The 26,028-nt window shown below is 46.0% G+C and overlaps 1 protein-coding gene across 2 annotated transcripts in view; it reads left to right on the forward strand.

Annotated features, from left to right (window-relative positions):
* CCDC191 (coiled-coil domain containing 191) overlaps nt 1-26,028 on the forward strand; it is a 156,790-nt gene that overhangs the window by 23,451 nt on the left and 107,311 nt on the right. For both annotated transcript variants that reach the window (XM_085621068.1, XM_085621067.1), the window contains 2 exons: nt 3,189-3,330; nt 5,271-5,417. In XM_085621068.1, coding sequence (XP_085477194.1) covers nt 3,189-3,330; nt 5,271-5,417 — 289 coding nt within the window. The remainder of the gene's footprint in view (nt 1-3,188; nt 3,331-5,270; nt 5,418-26,028) is intronic.

Consider the following 26,028-nt stretch of genomic DNA (forward strand, 5'->3'; position numbering starts at 1 on the left):
TCCTCCGCGCATTCCTGGAAATGAGGCACAACATCTGGTGCACCTTGGTACGAGTCGTACCAGACAGTTCTTGTCACACACAATGCGGAGTCACAAACTCAGCACCTCCCTGGAAATGAGACACAATGTCTGGTGCGCATTAATCTGAGTCGCACCAGACAATTCGGTTTCACACAATGAAGAGTTACAAATTCTGTGCCTCCCTGGAAATGAGGCACAATGTCTGGTGGGTTCATATGAGTTTCACCAGACAATTCCGGTCTTACTCACAGGCGTAAGTTCAGCGGTGCCACATGAGGTAGAATGAAGCACTGCTATGGGTACACCCCCACCTCCGAGGGTCTAACCTGTGAATTGGACACCGCACGCAAAAGCATGCAGTCGGCCTGTCGCACGAGAGAGATGCATCACGATAGACGAAGCGTGCCACGCGGGGTCCCGCATACGGTGAATGCGCTGACCACCAACAAGACACTTATGCTTATTGAGGCTCCACAATGCAGGGACCAAACTCCTGAGATGTGGACAGTGCTTTTTGGGCTCCACACCAGGCAATCAAGTCTCCTGCCACAATACTTAGTTCCACTCTTACACCCCTCTACCAATGAGACTCCAGTAGGCGAAGCAGGCACTTAAGAGGGCACAGCTCTACAGTTGTCACAGGTAGATGGTGTGGGTTCTCGTGGGAGGTCTTTGATGTCCCTGAGCCCTCCAAAAGAGAAGAGGGGGCAAGCCAACAAGCCCTTGGAGAGCACATTTCAGGGTGCCAATCAGCAGTAGGTTGTCAGCCCAGGCCAGCCACCCTTCAGGCAGGGTGCACGGTCACTTCCAATGGCAGTCTCCTCTTTGTGCACAACAGATTCCTCTGGCAGTGTGCACCACGCAGTTCCAAGATCTCCAGTTCCACGTCCCCACAAGTATATCTCTACTCTGCTGAAGTATGGCACCAGTACTTCTACTGTAGTGTGCCTTTGAAGTGAGGGGTGATTCAGAGGGTTTCTCTTTGAATCACAGATGTCGCCCTCTAAAATTCAGTCCTGTTTGTCATATAGCTGTGGAATTCAGATTTTAATCTGTAGTGCGGCCATGCTGTGGCTCCCAGAGGCCAAGTGTCAAAACCTCTTCCTCCAGTGTATCCAGCCAGCCCCTCAAATGGCAGAGGTCTGTCGGTTCAGTTGCATGCCAGATGTGTGTAGCTGTCTCTGGGGAATGCACAGATGTGCTCCCCCATCCTCCAATGTGGACTAGAGCCAAACTTAAGGCACACAAAGAGTTTTAGACCATAGAAAGGCCCACTTTCTAGAAGTAGCATTTCTAAGCTATTCATGACCAATCCCACTTTACCACAGGAGAGAATTTGCCATTGTGAATACAATTATAGGAAACTTTGAGACTGCTCCACTGTAAGCCACAATTGCAGCTTGAAGTAATTTCAACCATTCCCCCATGTTAACAAATGGGAAGAGCAAACCTCATAAGTAGTGAAAACGCACATGGGTATTCTTCACTACCTGGACACAGAACACACGTGTACCAGCCCAGCATTTCACCTCCCACTTGCCTCACCCCTCAAGACTTGTCCTAGGGGTGCTATAGTTATAGTGAAGGGTCCCCTCAGGAGTTTCCAAGGGTTAAGAAAGACCTGAGCAGAAGTGCAATTGCGCGCACACAGGCCAGCAATGGCAGGCTTGAGACATGTTTAAAAACATCATAGGTGCAAATGTGCACACACAGGCCAGCAATGGCAGGCTTGAGACATGTTTAAAAACATCATAGGTGCAAATGTGCACACACAGGCCTGCACCGGCAGGCTTCAGACATGTTTAAAAACATCAGGTAAGCACCACTTCCTAACATGTGTAGGAAGGGCGAGCACACTTTCGCACTGCATTCACAGTGGCTAAGTGCCCAGAGCCCTAAAGCCAATAGAAGATAGTCAGCGAAACCCGGGAGTTGTCCCATGGGAAGAGCCGACCTCCTCGGTAGGAAAACCCAGATGGAGGTTAATGATTACCTGGGCATGGAACACCCATGTGTACCTGCCCTGCCTTTTGCCTACCACTTGCTCCGCCCCTAAAGGTTTACCCTAGGGGTGCTCTAGTTGTAGTGTAAGGCCCACTCAGGGTTGGCTAACGAGTTAGAAATGCCAACCAGAGCATAAGCGCAACTACGCACCCACAGGCCTACAATGGCAGGCTTGATGCATGTTTCAAAGGCTATTCGGTGGGTGGCAGGCACAATCAGCCCTGTTCCCACTATTCGCCAGTGCAGTACCTGCCCTAGGTATGTGGCGTACCTTTTTACAGGGCGCTCACAGGTACAACACCTAAACCAATCAAGTAAGCACCACTTCCATGCACATGTAGGAAGGGGCACACACTGCATTACTGTGGGAAAGCGCCCAGTGTCCCAAGGTGACAAAAAGAAAATCAGAAAAAACCAGGAAGAAAAATAACAAAAAGTTTTAGGGAAATCCCCTAAGGCCCATGTCCAACATCGATCACTAATGGCATAGGGATGGCAGCGCACTCATGCCATGACCTAAACATTGATCCTTCTAGGATAGTGATCATCCCCAATATTAGAGCTATACCTTCCTACTCCACATTTCACTACTGCGTAGGATGTGGCAAACCAGGAATGTCGTGCAGCAATAAAACAGTGCCTAATTAACCATAGGACAAGATCAATTGATAATTTATTTGGCTGTTAAAACATATACATGGCCATTTTTCCCAAGGATTTCACCTTGTTTGAGGAGAAAATCATAACTTTAGTGAGAATTACCCATTGTGTATTGGGGAACCTTGTATGAAAAAAAAGAAAAGAAAAAAACCCAGACCAGTCCAATTCTTTTTCTCTAATTGGAAACTGGTGTTCCAAGTAGGAAATTCTTAATTATCTTCCACATTCTGTTTTAGTAGTTGGACAGCCTGATCACATAGTTATGACATCAAGGTTCATTTTCATGCTTTCATGCCTTTGAAAGACAAATATTGTACGATTCGCTCTGGATTGAATAACCTGGCTTCAGTGGTAGTGATTTTTAATTTGACTTTGATGCTGAATGTTAAAAGTCGAGTGACCAAAGATTTGAGATAATTTCTTAGCGTTTATTTCAGAAAGAGAAGCTGGTCGGCTGAATTAGAACATGCAATGATTTCTGAATATTCTGGCTATTCTTACAGAGAGTTGAGCAGGCCTCCGAATTTGCCGTGTCCGAAGTGTTCTCTTCCAAGAAGTCAAATGCGCATCGACGCCCCCTTGCTCCTGCCCTGGATCTGGAATCTATTGCCCAGCTGCAGGATCACGATGAAGCCTATGCAGAAGGTGAGATCTTTAGTTTGGCAAAATCTGTCCTAGCAGCTCCTCTGGGCTCCTAGGGCTCTTGTGGTGCAAGTAGCGCACTCCCAGCAGGCCAGTGGTGCTTCTGGGGTCCACTGGCCTTTAAATAAAGTGAGGGTCATATGGCTGTTGAACTCCAGCTCTTATGTCTTCTTTTGGGTCTTGAATATTGAAAAAAGTGATCTATAAACAAAGTACTAGGATAGATGTCCAAAACATTGAATATTAATTTAAAATGATGTTGGCTTATATGAAATGCATCTACTTAAAAAATTGTCACAATTCAAGGTCTCAAGGCGGTCTTGAAACTCCTTTAGGATGAACGCATACGCATTTCTTCCCCTCCGGTCTTCCAAACTCAAGAGACGTTCATAAAGAACTCAGAAATAGATGTCAGCAGGGAGAGCAAGAGCAGGGATTGTCAAGTACTGCAGAGGCTGGGGAATTTATTATATTGCGGTGGAGTGCACTGTTAGTAGTTGAAGGTTTTCTGAAACGCAGTGAAGGCTGGGAAAGCATGAGGAAGTGGTAGGGACTGGAATAGGTGAAGGAAGAAGGGGCAAGGCTGGGTGCATCATTCTGCCACTCGGACAGTTACTCATTGGGCTATCCGCTAGAAGATGCTGTCAGAGCTGGGCAGGCTGACATGATCAACCAGTAAAACACCCTGATGGCCGATTTCTGGTTGCGGCTTCCTGCAGAGCGGGGCTGGTTTGAACACTTTGGTAAGGGGCTGATTGGGGTTTCAATCTGGACCAGAGAAGGGCTACACAGTTATACAAAAATATTGTCAAATGAAAGTAAAAATACTAATATTGCCTTTTGAAACTGGGTGCAATAGTCCTGGTTTCAAAATAAATAGAGACGAATAGGGAGTGAATCATTAGTTGTCAACATTTCACAAAATGTCGCTGTTTCATGAATGCTGGCACGTGTGATCGCACTTGTCAAAGGGAAGTGGCAGAAATGTCGGGAAGTGAAATTGGGCAGTCAGGAAGATCAGGATTTCACCCAAGCGTCTGCAAGCAGTTGCATCTTATAACCTCTAGCTCCTCTTTCCTGTTTGATCTTTTCTCTGGTCTCATTCATGTATCAGATTTTTGAGTTTGTATCCTGAGGCCTGTGAAACTCTACTTCACCCTAGGGTGATTGCATGCATTATGATTGTGGGTGGTTGCATGCATTATGATTGTGGGTGATTGCATGCATTATGATTGTGGATAATTGCATGCAATATGATAGTGGGTGATTGCATGCAATATGATAGTGGGTGATTGCATGCAATATGATTGTGGGTGATTGCATGCATTATGATTGTGGGTGATTGCATGCATTATGATTGTGGGTGGTTGCATGCAATATGATTGTGGGTGATTGCATGCATTATGATTGTGGGTGGTTGCATGCATTATGATTGTGGGTAATTGATGATTGTGGGTAATTGCATGCATTATGATTGTGGGTAATTGCATGCATTATGATTGTGGGTAATTGCATGCATTATGATTGTGGGTGGTTGCATGCATAATGATTTTGGGTGATTGCATGCATTTTGATTGTGGCTGACTGTATTTTGTACCTTTGCCACTTTCTTTCTATAGGCGCTGCTGCAGCATGGTTGCATTTAGGCAGCTTTGGATTTTTTGCACCTTTAGTAGCCCGCTGAGAGATGTATCTTTCCAAGTACATAAAAAACGTATGCTGCTGAGTGTATCAGGGTCCTGGAAAGATAACCTATAGTGAATGTAGTTTTAGCAGCTGTAATTCTCTGTGACCCCCAAATAATTAGACCAAGCGACAAGAAGATGAAGATTATAGCGAACTGCTGCTTTACCAGCAAAGATTTAATATAATTTCTCTGTCACTCTGGAATTAAAAGTAACCATGTGGTCTAAATGCCCTTTTCTGTGGTTTATGCTTTCCAGCCCAGGACCTGCTCAGCGACTGGATGAATTCTAAGCTGAGGCTGGAGCTGGCAAGTGATGACGAGGACGGAGGTGGAAAGGCAGTGGCTGAAGCTTCCCCTCCAAAACAGGCAGTACCTGGGTTCCTGAGGTACAACCGGTTTGATGGTGAGGAGCATCAGATCTTTAGTGTGTTGCCACTCTCTACAAACAGTTCGCTTTGAGTGGGTACCACTCTGTGTGTACAGAAGCAGGACCGTCTCGATGCTCTCCAGTGCAGTATGCAGGGTCCAATTCTTTGTGCCCCCCCTCCTTTTTGTGCCCCTTTATCTGCACCCTGTTCATTCGGTTCAGCAGTCTTGGCAAATCAGGCGCTCTGATACAAGATGGTCTGTTCCTTCTTTAGTACATAAGTTAATTATACAGGAGATGTACCTACTTGAACATCCCTAGAGCAGTCAACCATTAGCTTGTATCTCTCTTGAATTACCCCAGTGGAGCTCAGTGAACTAAACTCACTCGCATCTCTCCACCCTGGTACCTTACAAATACACTTTGTGAAGGCTTTCTAACTCTTGACGAGCATAGAAATGTGTTTGTCTGTACCTGACATATGTATATGCAAATGGCCTAAATTGCTTCGAAATGCTAGTGAGCTGCTGCTCCTGAGAGATCCAATTGATCAAACGCTGTTGGTGATTGTGCTGTAAGTACACTGTCAATCATTGTATGTGTATTGTTGAGAGTTGAACACAGCGCCTAAATTGGCTGCAATTCATTTTTCGCAGTGTCTATAATAAGTCTAGTGCTGATTATGCTTGCTTGGTTTGATGCTTTGCTTTAGCACCAACTGTAAGATAGCAGTAAAATCAAGCATTGAAAATGCGGCAGTACCAAAGATTAAAAACATTTGTGCTTGTTATCTCCACTTGTCTGATGGATACATCTGCCTGTAGATTCCTCACCTTTTGAATTACCCCTGCATGAGCATTCCACAGAAACTTTTTTCTAGCTCTCCCACGTCGACGAGGACATCACAATAGCACGGCTCTGCTCGCGACTCCCTATGATGTCACTGGAGCCACAAGTAGACCTCGTCGGCGTGCTGACGTCATTTCCCTTTTTTCCGTGCCGTGGAGCGTAACTGTTTTCTGGGACTCTCCATTTTCTTCAACAGTTACTTTATTACCTGCTGTTTCCCTTAGTGTAGCAGTGCTATGGCGACACCGAAGAAGTCGGGGTTCAAGCCCTGCTGAGAGTGTGGGGGTCATATGTCTATCACTGACCCCCATGATGACTGTTTGTGTTGTTTTTCTTCGGACCACAATGTCGGAGGCTGCTCCAGTTGTCGGAAGATGAATCCGAAGGCTTTGAAGGAACGTGAGGCTAAGCTTTTTATGGCAAAGGCAAGAAAAGAGAAGAGGGGCCGAAAGAGGTCAAAATCGAAGTCGTCGACTTTGCATACTTCGAAGTCGAGGAAACATAAGAAGAAGAGAAGACACATTTCCCGACGTCATTCTTCAAAGGATAGAGCTTCAAGGTTACTGTCTCCGGCTTTGCGACGTCGCTCTAAAGACTTCAACTCGCCTTCTCCTCAAGCGACTCCGGCTCACTCTCCGATGCCGAGGGATTCTCCGGCGCAGTCAACGATGCCGAAGGGTTCTCCGGTGCCAAGCTTATCTCCGGCGCCGAGAGATTCTCAGGAGCCTAGATTGTCTTCTCTTGTGCCTGCGACCTCACCTGTTTTGGGTCCGACGGCCCCAACGCCTACTCGGCCTCAAGTGGATTCAGACTCTGCTCCTTATCCGCCCTTTCCTGGACCTGGGTTGGATCCTTCGCATTTTCTTAATGCGATGTACAGCATTCTTGCCAGAGCAGATTTGCCCTACCGGTGGGCCATCGGGCCCCGTGGGTCTGCTTGCATTCAATTTGGGTATTTTTCAGCAATATGCCCAGGCACCCTTTATGCCGACGGCAGCGTCTTGGCAGTTTCGTGCTCCGACGTTCTCAACGCCGTTTTCTCAGTCTCCGGTGCCATCTGGTGGACCTTCTTCCTCTCGGCTTCGTTCAGCACCGATGCCTTCATTGAAGGCTCTTCAATCGACGCCGGCGCTGCGCTTGGTGCCGCCGGTCCCAAAGTTCTTCAAGAAGGTAGGCCCAAAGGCTGTTGGAAGAGGAAGAATTTCAGTGGGAGGAAGCTGAAGAAGGTGAAATTGATCAGTCTGTTGATGAGTTTAAGGGCCTTCAGGAGGCGAGTGGTCTAGACACTTCCCTCATCACCAAAGGCCTCTCCTTCTCAAGATGTGGCACCTTATCATGCTGTTATTAAGACGGCTGCTTAATTTTTAGACCTTCAATTGCCCACGGCTGAGTCCAGGCCAAATATTCTTACCGAAGTTTTACATTCCTCATCTTCTGTGGTTGAGCCTCTTTTGCATTTTAATGAGGCTTTGACTGAGCCAATTCTTGAGGTGTGGCGGAAGCTCCTTTCTGCTCCTGCTGTTTCATGTCCATCTATATACCAAAAAATTGCCAATGCTGCTAAGCTTAATAAAGCTAATTATTTAGGCTCCTCACCTATGAGCAAAACTATAAGTGGGTTGGACTCACGTTGTTAGATTCAATCTTTCATTTTATTTTTGTATTCAATTATTATAAATTTCTTTGGTCATTTATTTACCAAATTTTGACATTTCACAAAAATCATATACAATACAAATAAACAAATTTTGTACATTAAAACATCCTCCTCATACTACTCATACACACTATCACTACTATTCTCCATCAATCATTCTCATACATACCATCATACACACTGAGCTTATTTTATCAACAAATACAACAATATTTTATCAAAACAAATTTTTCACAGTGCCATAGGTCTTGTTATATACACATAAGTATATCTTTCATAAATTTGCAATTTTAATTTTTCTCTCTTCTGGCACAAAATATAGGGTCTACGCGTTTCAAACTCCTAACAATCATGGAGTTCTCATCAGGACCATCCACTGAAAATGAAAAAAGGGGGGGGGGGGAGAGACCTGTGTTACTAATATTGTTTCGAACCATTAAAGAAACCACTACACGACTCAACAGCCACCTCTCTGCTGCTTACCTCTTTCTCTATGGTAACTGAATTACCCTTTGCAGTAGGACCGCGGCACGGAACCACCTGAATGACATCAACAGAAGGGAATACCTAAACTCCATTCAACATATACTCATATCATATCATCTTTGCATATCATCTTTCAACGCTCAAATGGCCACTCACTGTTTTTAGGTCTCGCGAGCCAAAGGCTCGAAGAGACATTTTATATGTGGGATTTTCAAAGTGCTACCCACAGACTTTTGGCTGGCCTAAACCTTGAGTGCACGATATCACATGCACGTGCACAGCTGCTCCTCTGCTCATTGCATTCCCCCCTCCCTTCTCACCCAGCCCTTTGATGCTCTGCTCGATTACTTTCACTTTCGCCGCTTTGACCCTTGCATTCCCCCCTCCCTTCTCACCCAGCCCTTTGATGCTCTGCTCGCATCTCCCTCCTCCCTGGGCGTGAAAGGAGACAGAGCCATCCTGCTTGATTAATGGCTTTGCATTCCCATGTGTTCCCGTAGTAAACATGCCCGAGGCGCCAGCCGAGACAGGGCTCACGGAGACATTCTCTTTCTTTATTCATCGTTTTATTGTTTCTAACGCAGGAATAAATTTGTTCTATCTGTAATAGGTCGTCATTAGTAAACCTGTTAACCGAGATGTCCATAAAACAGTTTTATTAAACAGAAAAACCCACTCATTAACCCCTTGTCCTGCTGGCAAAGCACATCAAAGCTGAAAGATACGCAATTTCTTAACCATCTGTGCTTCGTCCCTTATGTTTTTGATTAAACACATTTGCATATGCTGTGTTCTTTTTTTTTACCCGCGTTGCTCACCTCCGTTCTTTCTTTATATCAGGTCTTCCTCTTTTTATCCTTCCCTCTCCCCTTCTCTCCTTCCCTCACTTTAATCTTGGGTCTGTCATTTCCTCTCTTCCTTTCCCCTTCCATTTCGTCGCAGGAAACTTTGTGCCTGCCTGCCCATCAGAATATATTTATCAAAGTGCCCGTGAGTCACAAAGCACATCTCTGGTGCTTCAGGCAAATCCGTCACCTTCCAATCAGGCCTGTTTAAAGGATACAGCTCTTGTTGAGTGAAGGTGCTTTCTTCTCCACACATTTGGAAAATTACTTTACATATATAAACGCTCTTTTCAGAGCTAGAGTGTACCTGCGCGTGACTCAATTTATGCATGTATACATTTCACCAGAACCCAGAGATGCATTCTTGGAAACAATACAGGTTGTCCATTATGCATAGAACTTTTCCCGAAAATAAATTATATATTAGAAGCAGTGTCATAGAACGCCCCAGTATACATTGTTTATGTGCGCGTGATTTAATCAACAATTGTATGTATCTCCTTTCAGATTCATTCACCATCGAGTTAATTCAGAACTGGTGCTTAGTAAACGTTTCCCGGGTGGACGAAATGTGGCTCAGTGGACGTGACCCCCGAGCTCTGCCTAGCCTGGGTGGGGCGGGGGTGGTGGGGGGAGAGGGTGGAACGGAGGTCGAGGGTCCATACACTGTTCACAATTCCCCTCGTGCTGACTCCTAGCCTGGTCTCTCCCACACCGTGAGGTTATTTATTTCTCGCAAGTATGGGTCGTCATTTGTAAGGGGCCCCTGCAGGTAGAACAGGCGCCTCGCGGTGGGCGAGCGCTCACTCCTTCCTTTTGCAATGCCCTTTAAGTCACTTGGAAGTTTCTCACCGACGAGCCCCAGTTCTACCTTTTTCCGGGATCCTCCCTGACCCCTAGATTTTACAAGCCCACCTGAAACCCAACTATTCTTCTCAAGGTTACACTGCAGCCTCATTCTGTCTATCTTTTTCGGCACCCCCACCTCTGCAGACAACCCCATCAACTCCCCCCTCCCCGCCTCCACTTTTCAGGTTGAACACCCTATCATATTCCAATACTCACCGAACACCCCGCAGGCCCTCTTCGTTTTCGCCCCTTCCCCTCCGCCAGTAGCTCCCATCCACTCTCCCGACCCCTCCGTAACACCCACCTCTGTCTTGCCGCCTCACCTGTCCTCTGGTCACAGAGGTGGCGGCCCCACCATTGCTCTGGGAAATTCCTTAAGGACCCAACCACTTCTAGCCCCTCCATCTGGTATTCTCAGCCTATCACTTCTCAGGGTCCCCCCTCGCAGTCCCCTTCACTCACCGCACCCCAGCCCACCCCTCAACCCCATTATTAATTAGGTCTTCCCCTCCCCCGCCACCTCCAATCGTCAGGCCTGCAAAAAAAACATCCCTATGACTTATTTGGCTCATCTTTCGTTCCCGGCCCCCAACTCCCCACCAGCCACAACACCATCCCTTTTTGGGGCTTCTCTCCACAGCCTCAACCTCTCGCTCTCTCTCTCCCCCCCCCCCCCCCATCCTTCGCCCCAAATACCCTCATCACTTAGTTGGGTCTTCCCCAGTCCTATGTGACTCTCAACCCCCCACCCCTTGCAGCCCCTCCCGGGGGAGTCTCCTTCACCCCCAGCCTCGTCGCCATAAATGGTTTCTTGTAATTAGCGACTCCCATTCGTGCCGCCTGGTAGCCCTGGCGGGCTCCGGTGGCCAAGGTGACTGTGCGAAGCTCCCTCTTAATGGACCTCTCCGGATCAGCGCATTAATGAGGGCTGGGGTCCCCTACTACGGCTTAGAACCATGCGTGCGCGTGCCCGTGACTCGCCTCCGAGAAACGACCCCGCGCCTACCCCCACCGCCCCGACTAAGAGCCAACTCCAAGGTGTACCAAAAAACCAAGCGCTTATTTGGTCCGCGCAATAAATAATTCACGGAAAACACGGCCTCTCATTCTGATGAGGCAACAGATTTTCTGCTTTTAACGGTTATTTACAAACTACCAGTAACAAACAAAAACTGAGCGCTCATCACAACGGCGACCGGGCTCGTGTTTAAGAAGAGATTCATGGGCGGTGGATGCGGGCTGGAGAGATCTGAAGATATATATCTTGTGCAGACAAAGCTCTCAGTGTCTAATGCTCCGTTTCTCGGTCGCACATTAACCCGCCAGTCTAGAACTCAAAAACTATTGATCGTTCTATTTCTTTATCTGCCTCGCTCACTGCCGACAGACAACTGCAGACCAGTAGTATAGTAAGTAACAGGAAAGTCGGGGAAAAACCCTTGATGGGAAAAAACCGTACGCGCGCGTGTTTGTATTGTGATTTCCTTTTTTTCCCGCCTTTTCCATAATTTCTCCATTCATCGATCAAACCCTATATTTATTTAAAATCCACCCAGCTACTCAGTTATGAGTTATCCATCCGTATTATCCATTAATCTAATTACTGTGTGAACACACATATTTATTAATAATTAATTCAACCGTACAGCAGAGGAAGTAAAACAAACAAGCATTGGCATAGCCAATAGGTCTCGCCTTTGGGACCTTATAAGTGTTTAGCCATGCAACAGTTGCATAACTAAACACTTATAAGGTTCCAAAAGCGAGACCTATTGGCTTTGCCAATGCTTGTTTGAATTGTTCTCTCTCTGGCTGAAATAAAAAGGACAATGGCTTGAGAGAAGTTTTATCTTTCTTACTCTAATCTCTCTATGCATTAAAGGGCTCCAATTTCTTACCTAAAGTCGTTTTTCACTCGCGATGTAGGGAGGATAAATGAATCGACACGCCTAGTGAAAAGGAAAACAAATTGGCGTGATTACAACGAGCCGTCTGGTTCGGGTGTTCGTGTCATACAAATGAGCTTATAAGCTCCACGAGGACGGTCGAGCCTTCCCAGTCTAAGTCAAAAACCGGTCTTATTACCTCAGTTCGTGTTGTGGCACACTTTAGCAGGCTTAGGTCGCAAACCGTATGTGGTGGCCATTCTTAACCCGATGTATTTAACCGGTCACGCTATATCCGGCTTCTGGGGGTTGCCATGGTTACCAGACTGCATAGATGTATCGGCCATCTTACAGTGGTTAACAAACGTCTAGGAAACCCACTGAAATGTATTACAAAGTGCAGAAATTCACTAATTCCTACTTTAGTAATTATTGTGGCAAAACGTTTGTTGCTTAACTCGCAAACAGTATGCAGCGGCCATTCTTTTCATGATGTATATACTCTGTCACGCTATGTCCGGCTTCCAGGGTTTAACATAGTAAACGCGGTAAAACGACGTTGGTGTGTCGGCCATCTTACAGGGGTTGGTGAACATATAGGCAACCCACTGTATTGTCTTAAAGTGCACTGGGTCCCAATACCATTATTGGACCAAGCCATTTCTTTTATGCAACACGATGAGTGGGAATTCCATCTATGATGATGGGTTTGGCGAACAATTAATAAATCATAAGAAAACTGTTCATACAGAAAAATGCCATTCAGGATAGAAATTGTTGGTACATACAACTTGTTCCTAGCTAGTTGGAAGATACAATTATGTGTGAGCATCTGGTGACAATGGAGCCCCTATCTTTTAGGACAACTTGTAAATTTCAGAAAGTTCGTTCAATCCATCGGTTGCAGAATTGAACAATACTATCATCATTGCTTCTTGCCTTGATAGGTTTGCTTCGATATCACCGCCTCTGAAGTCTTGTTCAACTTTAGCAATCACTGTCCATCTCAAATCTACGTCAATATGATTTTTGGTCTGCCAATGATTCACTAAAGGTGCGTTAGTCACTTTCTTTTTTATTCTAGATTTATGCTGTTGGATCCGGGTACGCACCTCTTGGTTTGTTTTGCCAATATAAAGGGACTTACACGGACATGTAATCCCCTATATAACGTATCGGGACTTGCAATTCGTGAAGGCCACGTGTTTCCAGATTTTTCCTTCATGTTTAAACGTGTTTCCTTCACCTGTGCTTGCGCAACAATTGCACCCCCACACTTATGGTGTCCTTCAACTGGTGGTAGTCCAACCATATCTCTTAGTGTAGATTGCTGTTTTAAAGGCAGCGCTGCTCTAACCAATTTATTTGCAATACTTGCTTCTTTCTTAAATGCAAATAATGGGGGCTTTTTTAGATCATCGTTAAGATTTTTCACCAAGTGCCAGTTCTTCTTGACCACTTTTTTTAGTAGATTTGAGTTGGGGCAGAAAGTTGTCACAAGTACCTTTCTTTCTGTGCTTTTTTATATCTCTTTTCTGTAACAGGCATTCGCGTGGTGTCCACCATGCTCGTTTTCTCGACCGTCGTAGTAATTTTATTGGGTATCCACGGTCAATTAAATTTGCTGTCAATTTTTCCGAATGGAACATGTACTCTTCCTTTGATTGGCAATTCCTACGTATCCGAAGATACTGCCCATATGGCAGATTCTCCTTCAGATTACGAGGATGGTTGCTTGTAAAGTGCAGCGCCCTGTTACGATCGGTCTCTTTTTTATAAAGAGTAGTTATCAAACCTCCTTCCTCCGAGGGGTATAGTTCGACGTCCAAGAAAGGCATTTTATTCTTGGAGTAATTGAGACTGAATTTAATCTCCTGGGTCCGATTATTCAGCCACACATGAAATTTTTTAAATTAATCCTCAGGGCCTGTCCACACAAAAAGACATCGTCTGTATAACGATTCCAATTTTCAATCCAAACACAATAAGGATTGTTTCTGTAAATGAATTTCTCCTCATAGGCGGACATGAACAATACTGCTAATTCTGGAGCGAAAGGACACCCCATCGCTACCCCGCCAACCTGGAAGTAAAACTCCCCGTCAAAGTTGAAGAAGTTGCGTCTGAGAGCGAATTCTGCTAGTTTAACAATGAATTCTGTAGGGACTTTCTGTGGTTGTTCTCTTGTATTAAGGATGGTTTTCAATACATTTATTCCTTCATCTTGTGGTATTTGTGTTTGGATTGAAAATTGGAATCGTTATATAGACGATGTCTTTTTTGTGTGGACAGGCCCTGAGGATGAATTAAAAAATGTTCATGTGTGGCTGAATAATCAGACCCAGGAGATTAAATTCAGTCTCAATTACTCCAAGAATAAAATGCCTTTCTTGGACGTCGAAATATACCCCTCGGAGGAAGGAGGTTTGATAACTACTCTTTATAAAAAAAGAGACCGATCGTACCAGGGCGCTGCACTTTACAAGCAACCACCCTCGTAATCTGAAGGAGAATCTGCCATATGGGCAGTATCTTCGGATACGTAGGAATTGCCAATCAAAGGAAGAGTACATGTTCCATTCGGAAAAATTGACAGCAAATTTAATTGACCGTGGATACCCAAAAAAATTACTACGACGGTTGAGAAAACGAGCATGGTGGACACCACGCGAATGCCTGTTACAGAATAGAGATAAAAAAAGCACAGAAAGAATGGTACTTGTGACAACTTTCTGCCCCAACTCAAATCTACTAAAAAAAGTGGTCAAGAAGAACTGGCACTTGGTGAAAAATCTTAACGAAGATCTAAAAAAGCCCCCATTATTTGCATTTAAGAAAGAAGCAAGTATTGCAAATAAATTGGTCAGAGTAGCGCTGCCTTTAAAACAGCAATCTACACTAAGAGATATGGTTGGACTACCACCAGTTGAAGGACACCATAAGTGTGGGGGGTGCAATTGTTGCGCAAGCACAGATGAAGGAAACACGTTTAAACATAAAGGAAAAATCTGGAAACACGTGGCCTTCACGAATTGCAAGTCCCGATACGTTATATACGGGATTACATGTCCGTGTAAGTCCCCTTATATTGGCAAAACAAACCAAGAGGTGCGTACCCGGATACAACAGCATAAATCTAGAATAAAAAAGAAAGTGACTAACGCACCTTTAGTGACTCATTGGCAGACCAAAAATCATACTGACGTAGATTTGAGATGGACAGTGATTGCTAAAGTTGAACAAGACTTCAGAGGCGGTGATATCGAAGCAAAACTATCAAGGCAAGAAGCAATGATGATAGTATTGTTCAATTCTGCAACCGATGGATTGAACGAACTTTCTGAAATTTACAAGTTGTCCTAAAAGATAGGGGCTCCATTGTCACCAGATGCTCACACATAATTGTATCTTCCAACTAGCTAGGAACAAGTTGTATGTACCAACAATTTCCATCCTTAATGGCATCTTTCTGTATGAACAGTTTTCTTATGATTTATTAATTGTTCGCCAAACCCATCATCATAGATGGAATTCCCACTCATCGTGTTGCATAAAAGAAATGGCTTGGTCCAATAATGGTATTGGGACCCAGTGCACTTTAAGACATTACAGTGGGTTGCCTATATGTTCACCAACCCCTGTAAGATGGCCGACACACCAACGTCGTTTTACCACGTTTACTATGTTAAACCCCGGAAGCCGGACATAGTGTGACAGAGTATATACATCATGAAAAGAATGGCCGCTGCATACTGTTTGCGAGTTAAGCAACAAACGTTTTGCCACAATAATTGCTATAGTAGGAATTAGTGAATTTCTGCACTTTGTAATACATTTCAGTGGGTTTCCTAGACGTTTGTTAACCACTGTAAGATGGCCGATACATCTATGCAGTCTGGTAACCATGGCAACCCCCAGAAGCCGGATATAGCGTGACCGGTTAAATACATCGGGTTAAGAATGGCCGCCACATACGGTTTGCGAGCTAAGCCTGCCAAAGTGTGCCACGACACGAACTGAGGTAATAAGACCGGTTTTTGACTTAGACTGGGAAGGCTCGAACGTCCTCGTGGAGCTTATAAGCTCATTTGTATGACACGAACACCCGAACCAGACGGCTCGTGGTAATCACGCCAATTTGTTTTCCTTTTCACTAGGCGTGTCGATTCATTTATCCTCCCTACATCGCGAGTGAAAAATGACTTTAGGTAAGAAATTGGAGCCCTTTAATACATAGAGAGATTAGAGTAAGAAAGATAAACCTTCTCTCAAGCCATTGTCCTTTTTATTTCAGCCAGAGAGAGAACAATTAAAAAAACAGTGAGTGGCCATTTGAGCGTTGAAAGATGATATGCAAAGATGATATGATATGAGTATATGTTGAATGGAGTTTAGTTATTCCCTTCTGTTGATGTCATTCAGGTGGTTCCGCGCCGCGGTCCTACTGCAAAGGGTAATTCAGTTACCATAAAGAAAGAGGTAAGCAGCAGAGAGGTGGCTGTTGAGTCGTGTAGTGGTTTCTTTAATGGTTCGAAACAATATTAGTAACACAGGTCTCTTCCCCCCCCCCCCCTTTTTCATTTTCAGTGGATGGTCCTGATGAGAACTCCATGATTGTTAGGAGTTTGAAACGCGTAGACCCTATATTTTGTGCCAGAAGAGAGAAAAATTAAAATTGCAAATTTATGAAAGATATACTTATGTGTATATAACAAGACCTATGGCACTGTGAAAAATTTGTTTTGATAAAATATTGTTGTATTTGTTGATAAAATAAGCTCTGTGTGTATGATGGTATGTATGAGAATGATTGATGGAGAATAGTAGTGATAGTGTGTATGAGTAGTATGAGGAGGATGTTTTAATGTACAAAATTTGTTTATTTGTATTGTATATGATTTTTGTGAAACGTCAAAATTTGGTAAATAAATGACCAAAGAAATTTATAATAATTGAATACCAAAATAAAATGAAAGATTGAATCTAACAACGTGAGTCCAACCCACTTATAGTTTTGCTCATAGGTGAGGAGCCTAAATAATTAGCTTTATTAAGCTTAGCAGCATTGGCAATTTTTTGGTATATAGATAAGGCAGTGGTTTGGCCTTGCTGCTTGGGAACCCATACCCGGTGGTGTCATATAGTTTCATGTCTATGGCAAGGAGGTACAGGCCTGCTCCTGGTGATCCTGCTTTTCTTTCTGCTCATCCTTCACCGGAAAGTTTAGTAGTGCAGGCTTACTGTTCTAAACAGTCGACGGGATATTTTCCTCAGGATCCTGCAGACAGAGACTTAGAGCAGACTGCCAAGAAGGTATTCTCTTCCTCTAGTATGGTGTTGAAGTCCACCAATGCTATGTGCTTGTTGGGGAGGTATGTTCACGCCCTAATGGATTCAGCCAACCAGTTGGCTCCCAAGTTATCGGACAGTGATCGTGGCACCTTTTTTAGAAGTGCTGGCGGATAAGCAGGCTGCAGCTCATCAAGTTATCCAATCTGACGTGGCTACTGCTGATTCGGTGGCCAGGGTAATAGGTTCTTCTATTGTCACCAGAAGGCATGCTTGGCTTAGGTCTTCTGAGATTTCCCCGGATGTGCAGGCTACTCTCTTCGACCTGCGGCTCGATGGGTCCAAGCTTTTTGGAGAAAAGGCCGATTCTGCACTGCAGAGGCTTAAAGACAGTAGAGCCAATGCAAAATCATTGGGTCTTCAGTCTCAAACCAGGGGTTTTGGATATAGGAGATACGTGGTTTTGGTAAGGCGGCTTCCTTTTGTGGCCGACAGCAGCCTCTGTAACAGCAGCAGAATCCTCTGTACAGATCTTACAGAGGAAAGGGTGGAGGTCGTCTGCGAGGTGCTTCCCGTAAACTCTCCTCCTCCTCCTCCTCCTCTTCTTCCTCTCCTGCCCCCACCACTGGTGCCACAGGAAAGCAGCTCTAGATCCCCCATCTTGCAGCATGCTGGTCCTGTAGGGGGTCGGGTGTCCCATTTTCTTCAAGATTGGAAATCTATCCCTTCAGACTTTTGGGTTTTGAATCTTGTGGCAAATGAGTACGCCCTTCCCTTCTGGGAGTTTCCTCCTCCTTACCCTCCTCGCCAGGGCTGGTGTTCAGAGGACCATTTGTTGCTTCTGCAGCAGGAGGTTCTTGCCTTATTGCAGTAAGGTGCGATAGAGGTGGTTCCGGAGTAGGAAATGGGTCAGGGATGCTACTCCCGTTATTTCCTGATTCCCAAGAAGAACGGCAAATTAATTCCTTTGATTGCCAGACCAGCCGTTGGTATGAGGTTCATTAAGGGCCTCACCAATAGGTTTCCTCCTATTCTTTTTATTATGCCCAAGTGGGATTTAAATCTTGAACTCACTTTCTTGATGGGCTCTCCGTTTGAGCCTCTTCATAGTTATCCGTTGAGGTTTCTTTCTTTCAAAACGGTCTTTCTGATCGCTATTACCTCGGCCAGGAGGATAAGTGAGCTTCTGGCCCTTAGTTCTGTAGAACCGGCTTTTAGAGACCCCTCCCGACTGGAGGGTGAAAGCCAGCGGTGCAGGGGACACCTAGAATCTACGGGTTTATCTTGATTACTCATGCATTACCAAAGAGACCAGGACAACTTAGCTGTGGAGGAAAGTAAAGCATCATCATGGCATTCTGGTGGTGAGAATTTACTGGCATGGGTGTTAAAGAGGTGGCACAGAGGCCACATAGCGCGGGCGTACATTGAACACCGAGGCAGCAAGAAAAGAATGCTGCTGCAATGATGGCAACGAAATTCAATATCTTCCATCCCCACTGAGTGACCAGGCCCCAAAACCAACCGGTTAGGGACCATGAACCCTCATCCTGATGGATGTCGGAAACAATCTTATGGAGCTTCTGGATTGCTTGATAAACTGTCGGTGCATTATCAGGTATATATACATAGCAGCTGGGTCTGATCAATTTACAGACTCCTCCACGGTCCGCTAGGATTATGTCAAGAACCATCCGGTTCTGCAAAGTCATGAGGCGGTCCGCTTGAAGTTCAGCAGTGATGTTACTGAGAGCACCGGCAGTCACGTTGATGGTGGCCTCTACCACTCTTGTAAGGTGTCGAATATTGCGACTATTGACCACAGGGCCCCAAAAGGGGAGGAACCCTTTAGCAAAGTCTCCAAATTCTTGGCCAGCTGTGTCTTCTGCGTCAATTACACCTCTCTTCTGGATGTGGTGTGCTGCATCGGTCTTGTATGTTGGGGGAAGCAACCAGGCGATATAACAGGTGCCAGCCCATGACTTGGGCAGCCAGGTGTAGGCCTTGCTCCCGCACACAAAATAGGTATTGAGCGAATCCACCAGAGCTGTGCGAGTCGAGTCATTAAGCTGGAGCGTGTAGGCGCAGTCACTCTCTCCCACCCATACTGTTCTACTGCTCTCGATGCAGTATCATCCAGAATGTGGGTAAACAGGGAGGTCCCTGAGGGGCGGCAGCCGTTGTCTCCCTCCACTGCCGGTGAGGCTCAGCGGATAGAAAGACCCGTGGTTGTTCTCATATTCATCCTTTTCAGGTGAAGTTCTATTCATATTTGTCCACTCCGTAGCCAAAATGTGGGTGAATGCTTGCTTGCTACTATTTTTCCCTGGGGATCGTGTAGATGGTTTACCTGAATAGAAGGCATCAATGAATACCGTAAACCATCCGTAGGCTGAACCGGCTCAAGAAAAGGGAGTGGGAATCAGGGGCATCCCTGTGCCCGCAGTATGGGGCAGCAACCCACATACCCAACAGTTCGTTGTATTCACCACAAGCTGGTGCTGGTGTAACATCTGAATGAAAGTATTGTTATAAAATTCTGCCCTTCTTGTTTGCACGTGGGGGGACAATGACACATGCTGATGAGGCGAGATTCTGTAGAGGTAGGAGACTCAGGTGCTGCAAGGGCAGCGTGTGTTATCCACCCGAGGCAGGCCAGTACAAGTAAAATAATTATGAGTAAAAGTAGACAGATCATGTACCGGCCATGTATTATCTTTATGTACTTTCTCTTCTTCATTTTCCTGTCCTTTAAGCTTTCAGCGTTCATTTTTGTCACCGTCATGCCTCACCCGGTCTTCCCTAGTTGCTGCCTGTGATTGTTGGTTGCTTCACCGGACAGTGATTCCAGCAGTCCTATTGACACACTCTGGTCCGCTGCACCGGTACCGGTCTGATATATCCGCCGGCTAATATTACAGCCCTGCAGTGAACGTCAGGCCAGGTGAGGTAGAGGGCAGAGACCTTTGTCTCTTCGGTCCTTTTTTCTGGGTCGAAGGTTGTACCTGGTGGACCCGGGCGTTGTTTGATCAGGAAACAAAGGCTCCGGCTGTTGTGTCCCGCAGCCTCAAACGCGGAGGAACAGCAGCTTGCAAGATGTCGTCGTCCTCTCGCTCAGATGAAGCCCAGGCAACGTTAGCGTCACTGAAGGGTACAAAGCGTGGGACTTGTTCACATTCGTCGTCTCCCAGGCCCTCCTTGACCCACTGGTCGTATGGCAGTGGCAGAGGCACTCGTTTGCTGTACGTCACGTGTACCCAATTCTTTCTTCCTGCCACTTTCACTGCAGACCTGGTAGCCAACAACACTTGCTGGGGCTCTTTCCACCTCGGCTCCAGGTTCTTGGTCCTCTGGAAGTTGCGGATGCAGACCCAATCACCTGGCTGGATGGTGTGGCCAGGGCCCTCGGGTTTGGGTGGCAGGATGTCCTGTATCTGACGATGAATAAGACGCAGGTTAGTGGTCAATTCATGTAAGTAATCAATCAACAATGGGTATTCGATATCAGAATATTTCTTTGGACGGGGCACTCCCCAAACATTAGCTGGTCGACCAAACACTATTTCATAAGGAGTTAGTCCGGTTTTGGAATGTGCCGTGGCTCTAGTGGATAAAAGGGCAAGGGACAGAGCGTCCGGTCAAGACAGTCCTGTGTCAGCCTGTATTTTAGCCAATTTCAATTTCAATGTCCCATTGTGGCGTTCAACCAGACCCGCTGACTGGGGGTGATTGGCGGCATGGAACTTCTGTTTGATCCCCATCCCTACACACACTTTCTTCATTATTTCTCCTGTAAAGTGACTTCCGTTGTCGCTCCAGATAATTCTGGGCATTCCGATTCTGGGAAAGAATTCCTTCAACAGGATCTTAGCAGTGCTGGTAGCAGTGTTGTCCTTAAGGGGGCATGCCTCAATCCACTTACTAAAGGCACACACAACCACCAGGACATATCAGAGGTTGTTGCATCTTTCCATCTGAATATAATCAATTTGGAGCACCTCGAAGGGGTAAGATGGGGGCGCAAAATTCCCAGCAGGTGTTGGTGTGCCCTTACCTGGGTTATGCATCAAACAAATCATGCAATTCCTGACTAGCCTCTCAGCATATTTTGGGATGTGCTTGTTTTGCCATACCGGAGCTAGCAATTTGCAAATACCTTTTGCACTAATATGAGCTGGGCCATGAGCCATAGTGACCACTGGCAAAACATAGGCATCGGGTAACAACCACCGCTGTTGTTCAGACAGATCCGTCCAACAGCCATTCTCATCTAATAGGCCTGTTTGCTCTTCCCAGAGAGTCTTTTCCTCTCTAGTTGCCTCCGCCTGTATTTCCTTTACATTTTCAAGAGTGACCTCATGCATCCCTCCCTCCGGTACCCAATTTGAGGGGCCAGCTACATACATACGGGTGGAGACATTTTTGCTGTTTCCTTTGCAGTCTGGTCAACAAATGCATTACCTCTTCCTATGTCATCTGTTACTTTCTTGTGGGCGCTACATTTAATCACAGCTATCTTGGAAGAAAGGGTCAATGCTTCTAACAGTCTGCTGACCAGTTGACCATGTTGTATCTTAGTACCGTGAGAAGTTAAAAATCCCCTCTCAGCCCACAGTCGCCCAAAATTATGGGCCACTCTGAAAGCATACTGGCTGTCGGTGTAGATGTTGATGGCCATTCCTGTACTCAATTCACACTCTCTTATCAGCGCCACTAACTCAGCGGCCTGTGCTGATTGGTAAGGTATCCTCTCACTCTCCACCACTGTCTGTAACGTGGTGATAGCATAGGCGGCAGTTGTGCTACCATCAGGAAGTTTGAAACAAGAACCATCCACATACAGGGTACCATCAGGATCAGTGAGGGGTGTGTCAGTCAAGCCTACACGGCTTTTAGTCTCTTCCTCCGTCCGGAGGACACAAGTATGCAGATCGGAACTAGTGTTACCATCAACAATATGATATGACTGGCTAAGAGATTCAACTCTTATCCGGACAAACGTGCACTAATAAGGTGTTGAGTTTTTGTCCTATTCAATAAAGTATCAACTGCGTGAGGCACCATAACTGTAAGTGCAGTATCAAGAACCAGACCAGCAGATTGGCAAATGGATATAGCAGCTGCGGCTCTCAAGCAACTGGGCAACGCGCGTGCCACGGGATCTGGAACTGCAGAAAAATATGCACAGGGGCATTGTCTGTCACCGAAACGTTGTGTTAATACTGACAATGCGCAAACATCACTCTCATGTATGAAAAGAGTGAATGGTTTCTGATAACTAGGGGTGCCTAGCATCGGGACCGAACACAAGGCGGTTTTCAGTTCTTCAAATGCACGCTGGCACTCATTTGTCCAAGGAAGCGGGTTAGGATCATCTTTAAGTGTGAGGGCCAACAAAGGTTTAATGAGTAGAGAAAAATTGGGTATCCATTGGCGGCAGTAGGAGGTGATACCAATGAAAGCACGGACCTCTTTCTGAGTTTTTGGTGGGGGCATTTTACTGATAGTCTGTATTCGTTCAGGGTTGAGGCGGCGTCCCTCTTTCGACAGGAGATGACCTAAGTAGGTAACCTCATGTTGACAATATTGGAGCTTGGAGAGGGAAACTTTGTGATTGAACTGTGCCAAATGCAGGAGCAATTTCATTGTAGCTTCTTTACATAATGCCTCGTTGTCTGCTGCTATGAGCAAATCATCAACGTACTGGAGTAATGTGGTACCTTGAGGTAGGGACAGGGAATCAAGTTGGCCCTTGAGGGCCAGACTATAAATGGAAGGGCTCTCTGTATATCCTTGTGGAGCTCTACAGAACCGGAAACTACGACCTGCCAATGAGAAGCTGAAAAGATCCCTACTCTGTTCATCAACGGGTATACTAAAGAAGGCATTCTTCAAATCAATGACAGAAAAGAAACATGACGACGGGGGGATCATAGGGAGTAAGGCAGTGATATCTGAGACCACAGGAAACTAGGGAACTACTATTTTATTTATTTTGCGTAAATCAATGACAAAACGATAAACAGGGGGCTTGGAAGGGTCGGTGCCTTTGAGGACAGGCAAAATTGGGCTATTACACACACTGCCTCTTGTCTCTTCAACCACGCCCTTGTCAACAAGTTCAGAAATGATCTGGAGTAATGCCCTCTCCCCTTCTTTGGGTATTTTGTGTTGGGGAAGGCGAGCATTTTCCTTTAGGGTAACAGAAAAGGGGGGTATGGACAAAAGGCCTACATCAGTATCATCTTGGGCCCAAAGGGTGGGAGGGACATTTTGAAGTTCCTGGGGAAGGAGATCTGAGGAGGCTAAACATACTAGGTGTGTGGTAGGGGGGCCCATAGTGATGTAAACACCATCAGGAGAACAGTATATAGTGGCATGTAATATTTTCAATAGACGGGGCTAAACACTGGGGTTCCAGAAACGTTATTTGCACCAGACAAGGGGGCCCCAGGGACTTTAGACCTAGCAATAGAACTTTTGGTTGCACCAGTGTCGACCAAGAATGGTTCCGTAGAACCCAGTGTTGTAACGTGAACATACGGTCCCTTCTGGTCAACAGGAATAGGCACGGGTCCCTTTCCTTGTCCTTGGCAATCCTAGTGGGACAGAAACCCCGTCCCTTCTTCGGGCTCATAATCCTTAGTAAAATAATTGCGATCTTCATAATTGGCTGCATCAAATCTATTCTCGTGCATGAGTGGGCGCCTGTCCTGTGTCTGTGTTCTAAGTCCGCCTCGTCCTCTCTGGGGCCGCTGCCCTGTGAAGCGGTCAGCAGGAGCAGAGTGGTTCCGGACCAACAAGGGACACTCATCGCGCCAATGACCCTCCTGGCGACAATAAGCGCACTGATTGGACCCCAGCAGTGGGCGAGGAGGCACGGGGGCAGGTTTCGGAGCACCTCATTGAAACTTCAGGGCACCCCTGTTTTGGGTCTGGGTCGGGTATGCCTGTTGGAGTAATACCTTTGTTTTCAGATCTTTAGTCTTCTTATCTGTTTTGTCTCGCTCTTCACTCTCCCTATTCTCATAATACTGGGTCATTGTCAAAATGCCAGACGGGGTGGAAATGGGCCAGGCACTTTCCGACATTTTGAGCTTAGTCCCAAGTTCTGGTAACAAATTGGATACAAATGTATTCACTAACAGTAACTGTCCCCCCTCTGAAGTCATATCCTGTCCACTATAGTCGGTGAACGTGCTTTCAAATAGTGTGAAAAAGTCTGAGACACTTTCATCTTTCTTTTGCCTGCAAGCAGCTAATTTATCCCAATTAATACGATGAGGTGTCAACATCTTTTTCATGGCGGTAAGTATCTGGGCCGGAAGGGCCAAGATCATGGGATCAGGTTTCTCACCGCCAGTTCGAGCTCTGTCGGCCTCCCCAAGTTGTTGCCAAGTGTGGCCAAATTCTGCCTGATCATTATGACGTATTTTAGACCATACTTCAGTCGGTACTACCTGTCCCATTAACATATCGATATCTGCTAAAGTAATCACGCAAGACTGGAGGGTCTGAGTCAATTCCTTGTAATAACCCGCTGGAGTTTTACGCGGGTCAGGCAATTGGCTTTTAAGCTGGAGGACATCAGACCTTTTCCAAGGGACATGGACCCACATTTGCCTAAAACCCGCCGGTATGTCAGGCTGGTCACCCAAGCCAGCAACGCGGTCCCTCCAAACAGGCTGTACCTCCCTCATTGGAAAACCCTTATTCAGCATGGCATTAGATAAAGAGTCCCTAAAGGCTACTAACATGATCAGATCGCAGAAAAGTGTGAGGCCCTGAATGTCCCCCTTCGCAACCTTATTGCAAAGGTCAGACAGATCTGGGGGTGGACCTGATTCTACCAAATCTACCCACATTTGGGTCAGTATGTCACATATATCACAAAAAGTGTCAATCTGATGGATGCGCGTCCACTGATCCATGGTCATCCATATATCCTGAGCGGTGTACATATTGCATCCACATACGAGCCAGTTGACTCATAGTGAGTTGTTCCTGTGTATTACCTATCTGTCTGCGCAAAGTACGTCGTCTGGGAGTGGGTGGTCTATGCGGAGTTACATAAGGATATAATCACGGACCACTGACCAAGCATTTGCTAATAGCCCTGCACTGGGGGGAAGGTGTCGGATGACTATCAACAAGAAATGGATTAGTTGTGACGGGAGTTAAAGGCACATTGGGTTGGACAGGCATGGGACCAGTGGAAGGATCAACAGGGGAAGGGTGGACCTGCACCGGTACAGTGGCCTGAACAGTCGGGGCATCGGGAACGAGTGGCTGAGGAATCGGACGAACCAGGGCATGGGCAGGGGCAACAACTGGAGCGGCAGCGAGGGCCAATTGTGCGGGATCAAGGGCCGGGTACATCGTGGGAGCATAAGGTTGGAGGGGTGTCCAACATGGAGGACATGAGAGGGTCATCCTCCTTGTCCCGGGCCTTTTCGGGGACCTTCTTAGTAACGTAACATCCGTCTGTCTGCTTTCGATGTAATCTATCATGTATCACTATACCCTCTTCTATTTTCCGATCATCATGATTCTGGGCCTTCTGAATCACACTCATACGCATGTGTTTTAGCTTCTCTCTTTTTGAGTTTGATTTCCTTCTGCTTGGACTCCTTGCGCCAAACCCGAAAGGAATCAAACATCGCAGGTCTAACTTTTCTTTGAAACAATTTCTCTTCCAGATTGTCTAATACAGGACGTTCAAAACTACCATGCATTGGCCATTGTAACTCAGCATTACCCTTTTTATACTTGTGCCAGAGTGAGGA

This window comes from Triturus cristatus, chromosome 8 (genome assembly GCF_964204655.1).
Source record: "Triturus cristatus chromosome 8, aTriCri1.1, whole genome shotgun sequence".
Taxonomy (NCBI): Eukaryota; Metazoa; Chordata; class Amphibia; order Caudata; family Salamandridae; genus Triturus; species Triturus cristatus.